This window comes from Squalius cephalus (genome assembly GCF_949319135.1).
Source record: "Squalius cephalus genome assembly, chromosome: 2".
NCBI lineage: Eukaryota > Metazoa > Chordata > Actinopteri > Cypriniformes > Leuciscidae > Squalius > Squalius cephalus.
In genome coordinates this window covers 55,060,368-55,075,131 of record NC_137123.1, presented here as the reverse complement: position 1 = coordinate 55,075,131, position 14,764 = coordinate 55,060,368, and the positions used below count along the sequence as shown (strand labels likewise).

Sequence of the window (14,764 nt, the reverse complement as noted above, 5' to 3'; positions counted from 1 at the left end):
TGATAGATTCAACTTTTGAATCTGGCCGGCAAAACTACGAACACATCTTCCTTTTTTAAGAATGACTTAAGTGCCGTTCTTTGCTCTTTTCTCAAAGAAGAACTTAACTCCAAGTCCTCCAGAGTCGCGGCCAAAGCCGATTTGAAAGACTGTTCTCCAGTAGCAGCTCTTCTTTGTTTTCAAGTAACAGGGAACCGTCGCAACTCTGTCGTCATTATGTTAAGCCCGCCCCACCTACTCTATAGCGTGATTGGCCTGACCCAATTTAGGTTTTTCCAGCACGAAAGTCAATGGAGAGTTGCTAGACTGCCCTGGCTGCAAAATACATTTTGCTGCCGCTAGGGTGCGTCTAGATTTCTAGGCTATTAAAATCCATGTCTCAAGCACACAATTATAATGTTCTCATTATAATGTTATGTAGCCTATATGACAGACTTGTGCTGCACATGTTGCACTTAACTGTATTTTCCTTTTTTTAAGTGATTCTAATCATATTTCAAGCAATTCAAAACCATCATGGCGAACAGTGCGAATATGAAGTGTCTCAGCTGAAGGAAATAATCCATTATTTATCGGCTTTAATATATCATCTAAATTTTCTTATCAGGCCGATAACAATAACATAAAAAAATTAATATATATTGGCCGATACCGATATGGTGGCAAATATATTGTGCATCCCTAATTCTAATATGATTTGGTGCTCAAGAAACAATTTCTTATTATTATCAATACTGAACAGTTGCTGCTGTTTACCTTCTTTTTTTTAGGATTCTTTGATGAATATAAAGTTCAAAATAAATAGAAATGTTTTGTGACATTACACATGTCTTTACTGTCACTTTTGATCAATTTAATCCATCCTTTCTGAATAAAAGTATTAATTTCTTTCCTACTGACCCTAAACTTTTGGACGGTGTAGTGTAGTTTAGAAACTAAGTTTCTGCTCTGACTTCAGAAAGATAACACTAAGAAGAGGGTGATGACTTGAGATGCAGATGGTTTCCACATTTAGTAGAGAAGGTGAGAAGCTGTGAGTGTGTTCACAGAAAGACGCTTCCATGACGTTTCTTCACCAGAGATTGTAGGTGTGAGTGCTTATGTTTCACTCGGATGATAATTTTAATTGCTGCTCTGCTAGACGGTTGGCTTATTTTTAGACACTGCTCTAGGCAAAACTTAGCAGCATAACCTTATACATTCTGCATTGAACCACTTTATTCCTTCACGATATGGATTTCTTACATGGTACCTAAGTTGTAAATGGCAAGATATTTATTACATATTATTAGTACATTTACAGAAGATCTAAACATGGCTAAGAGTTACATCTACTCCAACTGGAATATGAATGGTTTAATCACTATGCAGTTAAACAATTGATGTATGATTAAAAAGATGCTCAATGCTCACACATGACTGTCCCATTCCCACTTGAGAATATTCCACAAAATAATTGTTTGCCAATTTTTCCTCAAACCTTGAAAGCTATTTTTCAAAACATGAAGAGATGTTTCATCCAAAAGTGAAATTCAGTCATCATTTTCTCATCCTCGTGTCGTTGGAGTCTATGGAAGCTTGTTTCGCCACAACTTTTATATCTCGCAATTCTGACTTTATTACACGCAATTGCTAGTTTATTTCTTGCAATTCTGACATCTTTTCTCAGAATTGTGAGATATAAATTCACAACTGCAAGTTATAAAATCAAATTCTAAGGAAAAAAAGACCGACTTTTTTCTCACAATTCTAACTTCATAACTCGCAATTGCGACTTTATATCAAGCATTTCAGAGATAAAAACTCAGAATTGCGAGATAAAAAGTCGCAATTAGCTTTTTTATTTTTTATTCTGTGGCGAAAACAAGCTTCCATAGGAGTCAGCCAAACCGGTATGACTTCGTTTATTTTCTGTGGAATCCAAAATCATTTTTTGTCCATACAATGAAAGTCAATGGGGTCCAAGGCTGTTTGCAAAAGAAAGAAAGTCAAAGAGGTTTGGAATGAAGGGTTTATAGAAGCACAAAGCACAACACATCTGAGAGCGAATGTCCACAGCAGTGCATCAGGCCTGCTATGTATCCAGTGCAATCGCCTCGCTCATTCCTAAGTGGTAAGGTAAGCTCACAGACTCACACGTGCGAGATTGAGTCCACCACATCGACAGATTCAGATTTCCATTATCCTCTCCACAGGAGCTGGTTGTGTTGAGAGCGGCGCTCCCTGGAGATTTGTCTTGATTCTGCAGGTTGAATATTTTTGGGAGGGAGGCCAGAGCCAGCGCCGAGGCTGGGGACGGGCCACAGAGGCGCAAACGCAAAGCCTTGGCTGAGCGGTGGAGGTCACCAATGAAGCAGTAGCAAAATGGGTTGAGAGAAGAATTGGTGAGGCCCAACCACTGTGCAAAGGGCCTGGTCTGTAGGAGCCAGTCCGGTGGATGGCGCAGCTCGCGGTCCAGCCAGATATCAGTCACGTACATAGGCAACCATGACAGAGCAAAGAGCAGCACCAAAGCTGCGACCATACGTGCGATCTGCTTGCGCCCCTGCAACCTCGTCTCATGAAGCGCCTGAGAACGGGGGTCCAGCTCTGTGAACTGACCCTCGGTGCCAGTGCTGCGCAGCCGGCGACACGTGAGGAAGGCTAGAGTGAGATTAAACGCAACAGGTAGGCAGTAGAGTGCGCTGAACAGCAGGACGTTGTACGCCTGTCGCAAGCGTGGCTGAGGCCACACCTCTCCACAGACGGGCAGCACGATGGCCAGCCCTTCGATCAAAGCTACTTCATCACGCCTGGTGACTATTGCAACGGGCATGCAGATCACTGAGGAGACGAGCCACACGATTGTGACGGAGGCGAGGATGCGTCGACGAGTGAAGTAGGCTCGGGATTGTAGCGGCGAGTGAACAGCATAGTAGCGGCTGATGCTGATGACAGTGATGCTCAGGACGCTGGCCGAAACTGACACCGCTTGCGTGAATGGCACCGCGCGGCACAGAAAGTCCCCGTACACCCATGGTGTGTAGATGCGGTGGCCCAGGGTGACAGGCATGCACACGCAAACAACTGCTAGATCGCACACCGCTAGGTTTATCAGCAGGCAGCGGGTGGCGCTCGCACCCGACAGACGCATGCTTCCATGCTGGCCAAGTAGGACTTTGAGGGACATGACATTTCCTAAGAAACCCACAAGGAAGGAAATAGAGTAAAGGACAGTCAATATAATGGTGCCAGGCTCTCGGATGGTGAGGAACAGCTGCCATTCTAAAGCAGCATTATCCTGGAAGAAGAAGGAGCTGTTGAAGAAGCTGGCTGGAGTCGACCTGCTCTTGTTTTGAGGTTCACGTTGAAGGTCCAATGCCCTGGGAAGGGCGTAGAACTGGGTTGGTGTCTGATCTGGGGTCAGATTCATAGTGGTTTTCCCGTGATGTTGAGTGGGTCAACTATGGCAGAACTACGTCATGACTAAACTACATGTTAACAGGTTTTACTTTACTTTTCAGGTACTAACGTTTCCATTCATGCACAAAAAAGCTTGAAGGCCATGACAGAAAAAAGCAGATGATGTGAAATCCATTCTTTCCTTTTGTCATTTCACTAACTCAAAGACAATGCATCTCTTCTTCCACACAGTACTGACTACACAATTCACTTTTACCTCCCCAGACAATATAGATGACAACAAAAGCAAATAAGATCCTCTTCTTTATCTAATATGTATACCTCGTCTTCATTCCTTTGTTTTCTTCCTTCACATCTTGAGGTCATCTGTATCTTCATGTATGACCTGAAAAAGGACAGAGACAGTTACACACATGGATGTACACGCCACGGACATACACATTTATTCACATACCCCTTAAAAGAATGTAGAAAAGCCACAAACACGAACAAGTAAAAGCTTTCCAAATCCTTTGATTTATTCATGCTTTCAGTCTCACACTGCATAGCGTGTGTGTATAAGGGAAGCTGAGATTCCCATATTAAATATAAGTGCTAACAGCAGTAAATAAGACAGAAAGGTTTTTACTTTGTGTAAATCAATAGCTTTATTTTCCCCAATTCACCTGTCAAACTGATTTGCAGTCATGCTGATGTATAATCATGAATGGTGTTGCAAATGTTAAATCCATTCATAAAAACTCTTGTACTTATTGGTTACCAAATATTGTATTATTTTATGAATATAAAATAACATAAAACATAATATTTTATAATAATATACATGCCGATGAAGGTAAATCATTTAAGATTAAAAAAGCAGAAATACACGATTCATAAGTTAGCCTAATTTATTAAAACACTATGCCCTCGATATAAATATTATTGCTATCAATAATAATTGGAGATAAAATATGTAATATATGTAATACATTAAAGTGACGAAACATATTCAGCAGTCGACACAGAACACAGCTTTTACACACAGATGAATTTGGAAATGGAAAGCCAAGGCTACTCACTCAAACGATCATAACGCTCGGATGTATCTTCCAATAGGTCAAAAGTTAATAAATGCCCTCCAGGTAAAGATCAACGAACATTTTCCAACAGACTTCCATTAAATCCAACGCGGTGAGGCGTCAGTTACCTGTTCACGACCTCTGGTAAAGGAGAAGAGTGAGTTATCGGTTGAGGTTCGAGGCAAGCTGAAGCTTTGTCTTTACTGTGTTCGATCACTGCGCACATGCGCCCCCTCGCGGCAGCATGAAGACACTGACACAACCCCCGGTCACCAGCTGTGCTTTCCTCCTGAGGCAAGAAGAGCACGTCCAGATGCTTAAGATAGCAGAATCATTTAAATATTTAAGTTGTAAAGTGATGGAATGTAGTAAATAGAATGAAATTAATGATAGAAGCCCACCCCAGTCATTTTCTGCTCTACCATAAAAAAATTAACTCTCATTAGACTTTACTGAAATACATCAGTCTGGACACAGTGATTTGAAAAAATAAATAAATAAAATAATAATATATTATAATATATATAATAATATATAATAATATTATATATATATATATATATATATATATATATATATATATATATATATATATATATATATATATATATATATATATATATATATATATTAAAATCAGTAGGCTACTTCCTTAAATAAATTGCAATTTAAAAAAAAGAAAATTATTTTCATCATTACACATATAAAAACTAATATTGCATGTTGCAACATGTTAAGGGGCCAAAAAAGAAGAATTTCTTTATGCAACCAAGCTCACATACTGTAGATCTGCACCCGTTCATCCCTTAATTAACTCACACTCTGTTCTGGACGACAATGTTACTTTCACCTGTCAGCACATTTCATGTGATATTTCTCCTTTTTCTGAATTCATTATACTGAAGAGTTTCCATTTTCTGGCACACCATCTGTGCAGAATTTCTGTGCTCCGTCTGTGCCTACTGCAATTACCCTGGGCCATTATTCGTATAACCCCTGTGATATAGATGCAATTACAATACACCATATCATAATTTAACCCTTGTGTACCAATTTGAAAAAGTTACTCTGGGGTCTTAGAGGACAAAAATGTCAACAACAAAAAAAATTCCTCATAAAAATTTTAAGCTTTGGAGCACTAAAGTTTGGTCTCATTTAAAAAAATTATAGCTTCATAATTTATCCAATGCAGAAGCCGAAACCATGAATAAAGTGATTTGACTGGGAAAAAGGCACCATCTGGTAAAAAAAAAAAAAAGTAAACATGTTTATTTTGAAGCCTTGCCAACAGAATGAAAGCCTATTAACAAAGGCTGTATCATGGGATTAAAAATTGCAGTTTTAATGGGTTTCAATCGGGACATTTTTGTTCTTCAGATCCTAAGTGTAACTGTTTTGTGTACCTAGTGTAAAATAGATTTATTAAAGGAAATGGGGGTGAAATAGTAAAATTCCAATAAAAATACACACTTGTGCCAAAAGTTATGCAGTTGGCATTAGCAAAAAAATGTCCATAAATGTCCTGGACGCACTAAACAACCAAGACTCGAATAACGTCCTTGGAGCCTCTACAACAGTCTAATAAAAGTTCAAACAAATTTGGTCTCCTAGCCTTTTTATATATATGAAAATGATTTAACCGATATAATATAATATAATATAATATAATATAATATAATATAATATAATATAATATAATATAATATAATATAATATAATATAATATATACACACACACACACACACACACACACACACACACACACACACACACATATATATAAACCGATTTAAAATGTAGGGCCGAGGGGGCGGGACACTTCATATTCTAGAGAGCATTTAATTGGACAGAAAATATAGGAAAGGTCTGTGATATATATATATATATATATATATATATATATATATATATATATATATATATATATATATATATATATATATATATATATATATATATATATAGGCCTATATATATCACAGACCTTTCCTATATTGCTCCTATAATGCTCTCTAGAATCTGAAGTGTCCCGCCCCCTCGGCCCTACATTTTAAATCGGTTTATATATGTATAGCCTATATTTATTTATATGTTTTGGAGCAAACTGGCTTATAAATAACAGTTAGGCTAACATACTAAGAGACAAAAAAGTTAAATTTTGGTTTCATGAGGACTTTAAAGCGGACAAAACTTCCACGCGCGCTAAACTGATCAACTCACCTAAACTGATTAACAACTGATAAATGAATGAAAGAGAATTTTTTTTTTTTTTTTGATAATTAAATAGTTTTTACACAGGCTCTGTAACATTACCTGAAAATAACCTAGAAGTATTTTTTTTTTTTTCAATGAAAATGAGGCTGCGTATCGACCAGTTGGCGCAATATTAAAAATGCGTCTCTCCAACGATCTAATCCTAGAGCCAGAAGACGTGTGGCGAAAATTAGACGTGACAACGGAACTGAAAACAGACAATTATGGAACAGATATGTAGGCCTATTACAGACTTGTTTTCATTCATAAAAATATAAATATATTTGGTTGCAACTTTTGTTGCTTGTAAACCGAACTCCCCATTGCGGTAGGCTAAGCTATATGAAAAAGAGCAGCCTGAGTGAGCCCTGGAAATTCTGGAATCCTGGAAACGACATGATAAAAAAAAAAGAACGACAATATGAAAAAATAATTTTCCGTTTTGTGCGAACCATGCCTTTAATACTAAAACAATGTCTAGGCTACAAGCAATATCAATGTAGCCTACTTTAGTGTCTAGTGCATGTTATTATAATGGCTTTGGATAGCATCCCAGGAACAACACACAAGTTTAAACTACTTTTCTATATGGCATTTAAACATATAGCAGTTTATTAACAGCCCAACTGCATTTTTTTGTTGTTCTACTACAACATTATCTATTTTTAAATGTACACCTGCTCACATACTTCATGCAGTTTTCAAACAAACAAGTGTACAAATTCTCTATTCAAGTACTTTGGCATACGTTCATAGCTTATCTTTCCATTTTAAGCATCAAAAATTCCAGGGCCAAGATTTTTTTTAAGAGCATACCTTGATAAATGCAAGTGTTTTTCTGTCTTCAGGCACTGATGCTCAACACCCTGCACCAGATAAGTTCATTTTAATATATTATTAAAACATTAAATCCAGGCTCAGAAAAATCAATTTTCCTGACATGTACAACATCTTAAATCACAAATGAAAAAAATAAAATAAAAAACATGAAAAATCCATAAGAATTGTTATCAAAACATCAATTTATGACAAATCATTATTCACATTTAGAAAGGAGTGAGTAGGCTCATTTGTTATGGTCTATACAATTGAAAGCTGACAATACGCTAGAAAAAAAAATGTGTACATTTACAGAAAGAAAGGTTACTGTATGAAAATGTTAAGAAAGGCAGAATATTTCTTCCTAATATTTCCTTCAGTCATGCAACTGCATCATATGGTACAGAATCATAGATCTGAACATTTGGATTGTCTCTATATAATGGTTAGTGGTTGAATACATGGAAATACTGACTCACATATTTCAGAGCAATTTTACACTGTGTCTATTGAGTGGTAAGGTGCATTTTTATCCACTATGACTTTTTCTGTAATATTCTGTGTTTATGTGAAACGTTTAGTGTTGCTTTTTGTGCACGAGTGTTTTTCTAGCATTGTAACCGTGGTTGCCTGACACTACATGGTCAAAGCATATCTGTGCATGAGTTTTAAGGGTTAGGGATACAAGCCCTTTCCTGTTTGCATCCAAACACAGCATCCACTTTTGTTACACACAAAGATTATTCAAACAACACGCAACCTCAATAGACTGAGGGTGTCACAAAGTCAGAAAAGATACAGCATTATAGCATTTTCCAGTTTGAAATGACATTTCTACCTGCTAACGTAATTTATGATATTTATTCAAATCAAAAGAATCCATAAACACCTACGTTCAAGAATCGCGATGTCTCGAGAGTGGCATTGGATGCCACATTTTACGCATGATAACATTAGCGGTTGATTGGCGTCATGACAAAACACTTATTAAAGCGTTATGACACTGGATGCAAGTAAATGAAACCAACAATACTGCACTTGGTAAAGACAGCTAGGTTATCTTACACTACATCCACACAAGTCTTACTTAGTGACTGCATGACAAGGAGGAACTTTCCTCAGTTTCATTGTCCCATCAGTTTTTTTTTCCCTATCCATTTCTTTTTTTACATTTTTAAAATCTTTATCCTGTAGTGGAAAGGAGGCGAAACCACAAAAGTCCTGTTGGTGGCACACGTCCAGTGTCCATATTGCAGATTCATCAACACCATAGAGAAGTGTTTCCCCATTGATGTAAAACCGAAATAAAGAAAAAGGCTGACCATGGTGAAAATCAAATCTGATTCACTACAAAACAAAAGACAAAAGAAAAAAATCTCCTAAAGAATGTAAAGCCTGGACAACTAAGAAAAAAAAAGAAAAAGATTTACATGTGGGGCAGTGGGGAGGCATTTCTCTTTTTGTCCAAGTATCCCTTCTTCTCCTTTTCCACTGAGCAAATTTTCCTCCGTTAGAAATATTCACATTTAAAGTGTGCACATACACACAAGCACCCACAAGTGTATTCACAAATTCAAGTGAAATGTCTACAAAACATGTACTATTATTTCATCACAGAGTTCATTGACAATTTTTTTTACAGGTATTCTTCTTCACTGCAGCTTTAAGCCACGGCAAATGTTGCACTGCACTGTTACACAGAAGATTAGTGCACCGAGTTTGTAGTGTTGATCATTTAGACATTTTTAAGTACAAAAACACTTACTATTTACAAAGAGCAAAGCTCGCGAGTTGTGCCGAGTTAAAACACACTCACTAATGCACAAGGCAAACATGCCACGCACGCAAACACACTGTTAGTGCGCTGTGCAATTGTTTCCCTTCTAGAATAAGATACTGAATGTGCATAATGGCTCAAAGGCTTGATGGCTGTCAATTCACTGTAGAACACCATAGATTACACTGTACTGTAAATACAAAGAATGGCCTTCAATGACAGAAACATTTGTTAATCCACAGAGTCACAAGTATGCAGTGAACTCATGAACATTTGTAAACATCTCCGTTTACATTAAATTGCAATGATGGATACCTTGGATTGTGGCTGTACTAGTAGAACACCGCCATATTGTCAGGAACTGCAGAGAAAGCGCAAAAGCTGCATCGTTAAAACCTTCTTAAACTATATCGACAAGTGTAATTTTGCAAAATACTTAAAAATAGAACTCCATCATAAAATCAAATGTCATATAGTGACATTTCTTGCACAGCACGGCAAGACTCTTAAAAATGACAGTGGTGTAAACCATTATCTTGCTGTGGTAATGTGGTCCTGCAGTCCTTGCCAATATGGCTGCCCTGAGAGACTCTCTGTGAGGGTAAGTGTGGGAGTTACTGTGCAGACAACTGAGAGGAGTCCTCCAGAAGAGGGCAGTGTAGTTGCTGTGATGCATTGTGTGCGATTAGAGGAGTAAAAACTGGCAGTTTTAACAAAAGTTTGGTTGAATGGAGTCTTTAAAAAGCCAGAGTACATAAGCATGGATGGCTGATTCCAATCGGATAAAGATGTTAGGGTGAATTTCTTTACTAGCAAATGTCTGAACATCGAGGTGGAGACAAACTTTGTACCGGTGGACTTGACAGGTAGATGAATACTGGTTACGCATTTGAGGATGGTTAATGGATGGCGGAGTGGGGTCGGTGGATAGCTGAATTTGGTCGGCTATTGGGAGCCGAGCGGCTGATCAAGTCTGGTCGCATGTTGGGCTCCAGACCGTTCTGGGATTCTGATGGCCTGGACTGGTCTGGATGGCTGGTTGCCAGATATTTGGCCCTCATGCTTGAGGTGTACTGCAAAACAGGGTGAGAAAACAAGGAAAAGGGGAGGGAAAACACCATCACATCATTCTGAAAAAGTTGTTTTCTTTTTTACAGTACATTACAAAACTTTTTTTTTCAGAATATGGTTCATAAAATCATTTAGTCAAAGTAAGGAAAAGTTACAGCGTCTACATGGCCATTAGGACAGAGTATAGCCATAGCGTCTTACAAACATGAAGCACATATAAATATGAACCTCATTCTGTCGCTCTCGCTAACTCACTCACAGACAAACTGACAGTCATTTGGACAGCCTGATGGTTTTTTAAAGCCAAAAGTTACTGTGATGATGCACATTAACATTAAGCGCTAAGGTACTTTTCTCCTCGAGATCGGCTTTTGAGTGCAAATTCCTCTAAAAAGAGTGCAAATAATGTGAAAATAAATAGAAATTGACACTAACAAATAGGAAAAGAAAACGGCAGTGAATGAGAATGACACATAGATACAGAAAATGCAGCTATATGTGGGGGAATATTAACAGCTGGGGTTATAATGTGAGACAGTTTACAAAACAGACATGCATGAGGTATGTTTTTCAGATGGGTGAGAAAGAGACAAAATTCATGCATATTTTGAATCATAAAATCCAGAGAAGGAGAGACTATTCCATAATATATCGGCTATTCCAATTCCAGCATGAACAGGCACCAAAAAGCAGCATCCTGGACCATGACATTATTGAGAATAAGATTACATCCTTTCAAAGAAACATGGTTTCTTGGGTGGTCTCTCCAGTCTGGAGTTTGAATACGCATGCGTCACGTCCAGGGCCCATGAACACAGATTCAAAAGGAAAAAAAAAACACCTAGAAAGTAAAACGGAGTGAGCACGACGCTTAGAAGAAGTCGGAGTGTTCTTGTTTTCTGAACTCTAACTAATAGGAGGATGAAGGATGCCCTTGCATGCCAAGTCTGGTTAAAAGAGCTGCGCTGTTACTTCAAAAAGAGTACCATGCTCCCCTATTCACCGCACTTGAACCAAGAGAGGCATTCTCTGGTCTCGTCATTGATTATACATGCAATCATGCAAACTCCAGGATTCTGAAAAGTATTGCAAAACCCACTTCCACTCAATGAGGGGCCTTGACTTGAAAATAATAAGAAAAATGAATGCCGTCTCAGAATATGCTTTAATGGTTTACCCAAAAATGCATAATCTATTACTATTTATTCCAAACCCATACAATGTTCTTCCAAAGAACACAAAAGGAGAAAGTTAGCAAAATGTTCATGCAGTCCTTTTTTCATACAATGCATGTGAATGGAAATGGACCAAAAAAAAGACAAAAAGGCACCATAGAAATACCCTAAAAGTAGTCTATACAAACCATGCATTATATTCCAAGTCTTCAGAAGCCATTCAAAAGCTTTGTGTGAGGAACAGACTGAAATGGAAGTTATTTGCAGAGAAGCTTCCCTAGCGTTATTAAAAATACTCCTTTTCCGCAGCACCGATACACTGGTACACGCTCACTCTCCTCTCAGATTTTTGTGGGCATGATTATAGAATTTCATACTTTCAAGCAGATTTGCAGTGAGAAGCGTTTGTAAACCATTTGCATTTGTGAAGTGAAATAATGAATATACTAAATATAAAGTTTTTTTCGTTACAATAGTAATATATTTCTGCCATAATACTACTACTACTACTACTACTACTACTACTAATAATAATAATAATTCCCCATGGTATTGAATATCAATATTTTTCAAGGTATTGTAAAAACACTACATCTAAAAATTACAATTTAGGTCTGTTCCTCACATAAAGCTATCGTAAGACTACACTGGTTGTATAAATAGCTTTTACAGTGCTTTTTTGTCTTATTTGGGCCATGTCATTTCCATTGGCTTTATTGTATGGAAAAGAGAACCTATCAATCAAATTCAAAGGAAGAAAATAAGCAAATGATGACAGAAATTTGGCTCGTGCCATCTCACCTTGTTCTTTGTGAGGACTTTTTTGTGGCGATTATTCAGACGACTTGTAATTAGTGTCGCATACAGGCTGCCAAAATGACCTTCCAGACTCTTTTTATGTATGTGTTTGAGTTGACAGTGTTCATCAATATACTTTAACTATGCTAAAATCGAAGTTTGACAGTTGTCAAAGCTGGTAATTACATACTTATCAGTAAGAGACAGGCATAAATACTACCACTGTAACATCCTGTTTTCTGGATTATCTAAGCAACTTAGGGCAACTACAAATCAGTTATGTCAATCATGGGGCAGGGTTGCAGGAATATCCATGCTATCTAATAAAAGAGTAACTGAATGTGTGACAGTACGCTAAAAAGCGACTGTACATCTACAGACATGTGTGTTTGTGTAAATGTGCTTGTGCACTTACTGACGGCGGGGGGGATTCTCTGCCAATGAGTGGCGTGTTCTCGCACCGAGGGGTCTGAAAGTTAGCATTCTGGCTCCTGCGTCACAAACGAGACACCAGTTACTCTGACTCCCTCTTCATGGGAGGGATTTCCACACCGCGATGCACTAAACTTTACAAAGCTTTGAACTGCAGGGTAGGAGTAATGCGCAAAGCCATTGAGTGATACCACTACGCACTATATTAAGTCAAATCCACTATATATATAGAGGTACATTATAGATATCGCTTAGGATGTGTGAAACATCATCTATATTTACAGAGTAAAACTAATTGCACAAGCTGAATTATCTACTTTAGGGCTGCACGATATATTGTTTTAGCATCGATATTGAGATGTGTGTATCCGTATGTAAAGTATAGGGATCGTAGTTGATCCATACGGACCAGGCATGTGATTCTCAGAATTATTGCGAAGTTTAACCATCATAGAGCGCAGGTTTATTATGTACACTTGTTTTAGGTCCTATGAGTTTAAACATTTAAGCTATTTTAAACCATTCGAACCGAAAGAGAACTCAATTTGAAACTTGCGCACTGTTTTCTGAGCTGCGCACACTTGAACACTGAATTTAGTTCTCTTTCACGTCTATTTGTGCTTGAGCCTGTCTCGCTGAGTATCCTCGTAAATAGTCACTTATGGCTTACGTGAACATGAAACAACTGAGAAAGAAAACAGATGCGCATCATTATATTGGATCTGTGCATTCCATCTTAAAGTGACAGCGGCCTAATACACTAGTCATTAATGTTAATTAAACAACAAAATACAAAAAGAAAATTATATTTAATTTATACAGTGAAGACTAAGCAGTTTTATTTTACATTTCTGTACCTGAATACTGTTAGACTCACCTGAAAAACAAAGCACTGTTTATTTCATTTGTATCTTTGTTCTATTGTATTTATCTATGCTTGCAATTTGTTTATTATATTCTATGCAGATTCACTACAAAATCATCCCAATCATTCTAGAATTATTAATTCTATCCAAATAGAGCTATTCAAGTCATCTGGTGAAATAGTTTTCATGTCGCGCATTATATACCGCAGAAAAACAAAATATCGCGATGTCGGTTTTTTCCAATATTGTGCAGCCCTAATCTGCTTATACTTCCCATGCCATAATATGTTTGTTTCTACACGCAGTTTACAATTCTATATTTATAATAACTTTAATCAAGAAGTAAAACCCATGCAGTATTAACAACTGAAATCTGAAAACCTACGGTAAATACAGCAAAGCCCATGCAGTAATCTATGCTTGCGAACCTATACTACAGGACCTGTAATACCGGTACGGTCCTTCAGATCCAGCCCATGCATTAGGATGAGTTTAGCGTGGCTACACTCACATGTACTCAGTGACTGGTGCGTTGCTGACAGTGTGTGCCGCAGCGGGGAGACTAGCCTCGCTGCCGTAGGTGCTGCTGCCACAGCTGTACAGGCTGGGCATGTGCACGCGGTACAGGTTATCGTGCGGTGCTCGCGGCCCGAGTGTGGCCGTAGTCTCATCGCCATCCTCCTCCTCAGACCTTCAGACAAATTAGCAAAGGTCAAACACGTGCCCCTGGGTCGGAGGGGAGGGCAGGGCAAGGCAAAAGTCTCTCCTCTCACTAGACTTGGTGAAGACAACTTTAAAACCAGTTTTCACACCAAATGCTTTAGGTTTTTTTCCCAGTTTCATCTCTGTCGGTTAACATGACGAAAGGGAAAGTTCCATTGAGAGTGAATTTTCATGACTAAGAGGGAATATATATATAATATAGGCCTATTTTTTGGAGAGAAAAAAAATCCCAATTTACTCAAGCTAGAGTCATTGCATGTTTTAAATGAATTATATGCATTCAGATTTGATTTCAATTTGATCTCATTCAACTCCACACTTACAGTGAGTAGAACAAATAAAATCCTCTCAAGACCTTTTAGCCAAGCAGCAATATGCTTTTGGAG

At 37.9% G+C, this 14,764-nt stretch overlaps 2 protein-coding genes across 2 annotated transcripts in view; both read right to left on the bottom strand.

Moving 5' to 3' along the window:
* Window positions 1-1,863: 1,863 nt before the first annotated feature.
* Window positions 1,864-4,711, bottom strand: LOC307148809 (QRFP-like peptide receptor). The gene is made up of 2 exons (XM_079854663.1): window positions 4,464-4,711; window positions 1,864-3,787 (listed from the first exon to the last, which is right to left on the bottom strand). Exon 2 carries the CDS (start codon window positions 3,410-3,412, stop codon window positions 2,075-2,077), a length of 1,338 nt encoding a protein of 445 aa, XP_079710789.1. The 5' UTR covers window positions 3,413-3,787; window positions 4,464-4,711; the 3' UTR covers window positions 1,864-2,074.
* Window positions 4,712-8,382: 3,671 nt separating this feature from the next.
* The window catches only part of ttyh3b (tweety family member 3b), a 33,563-nt gene continuing 27,181 nt past the window's right edge, over window positions 8,383-14,764 (bottom strand). The window contains exons 13-15 of the mRNA XM_079853748.1: window positions 14,167-14,346; window positions 12,773-12,848; window positions 8,383-10,386 (exon numbers count right to left, since the gene is read on the bottom strand). Coding sequence (XP_079709874.1) covers window positions 10,213-10,386; window positions 12,773-12,848; window positions 14,167-14,346 — 430 coding nt within the window. The 3' untranslated portion in view covers window positions 8,383-10,212. The remainder of the gene's footprint in view (window positions 10,387-12,772; window positions 12,849-14,166; window positions 14,347-14,764) is intronic.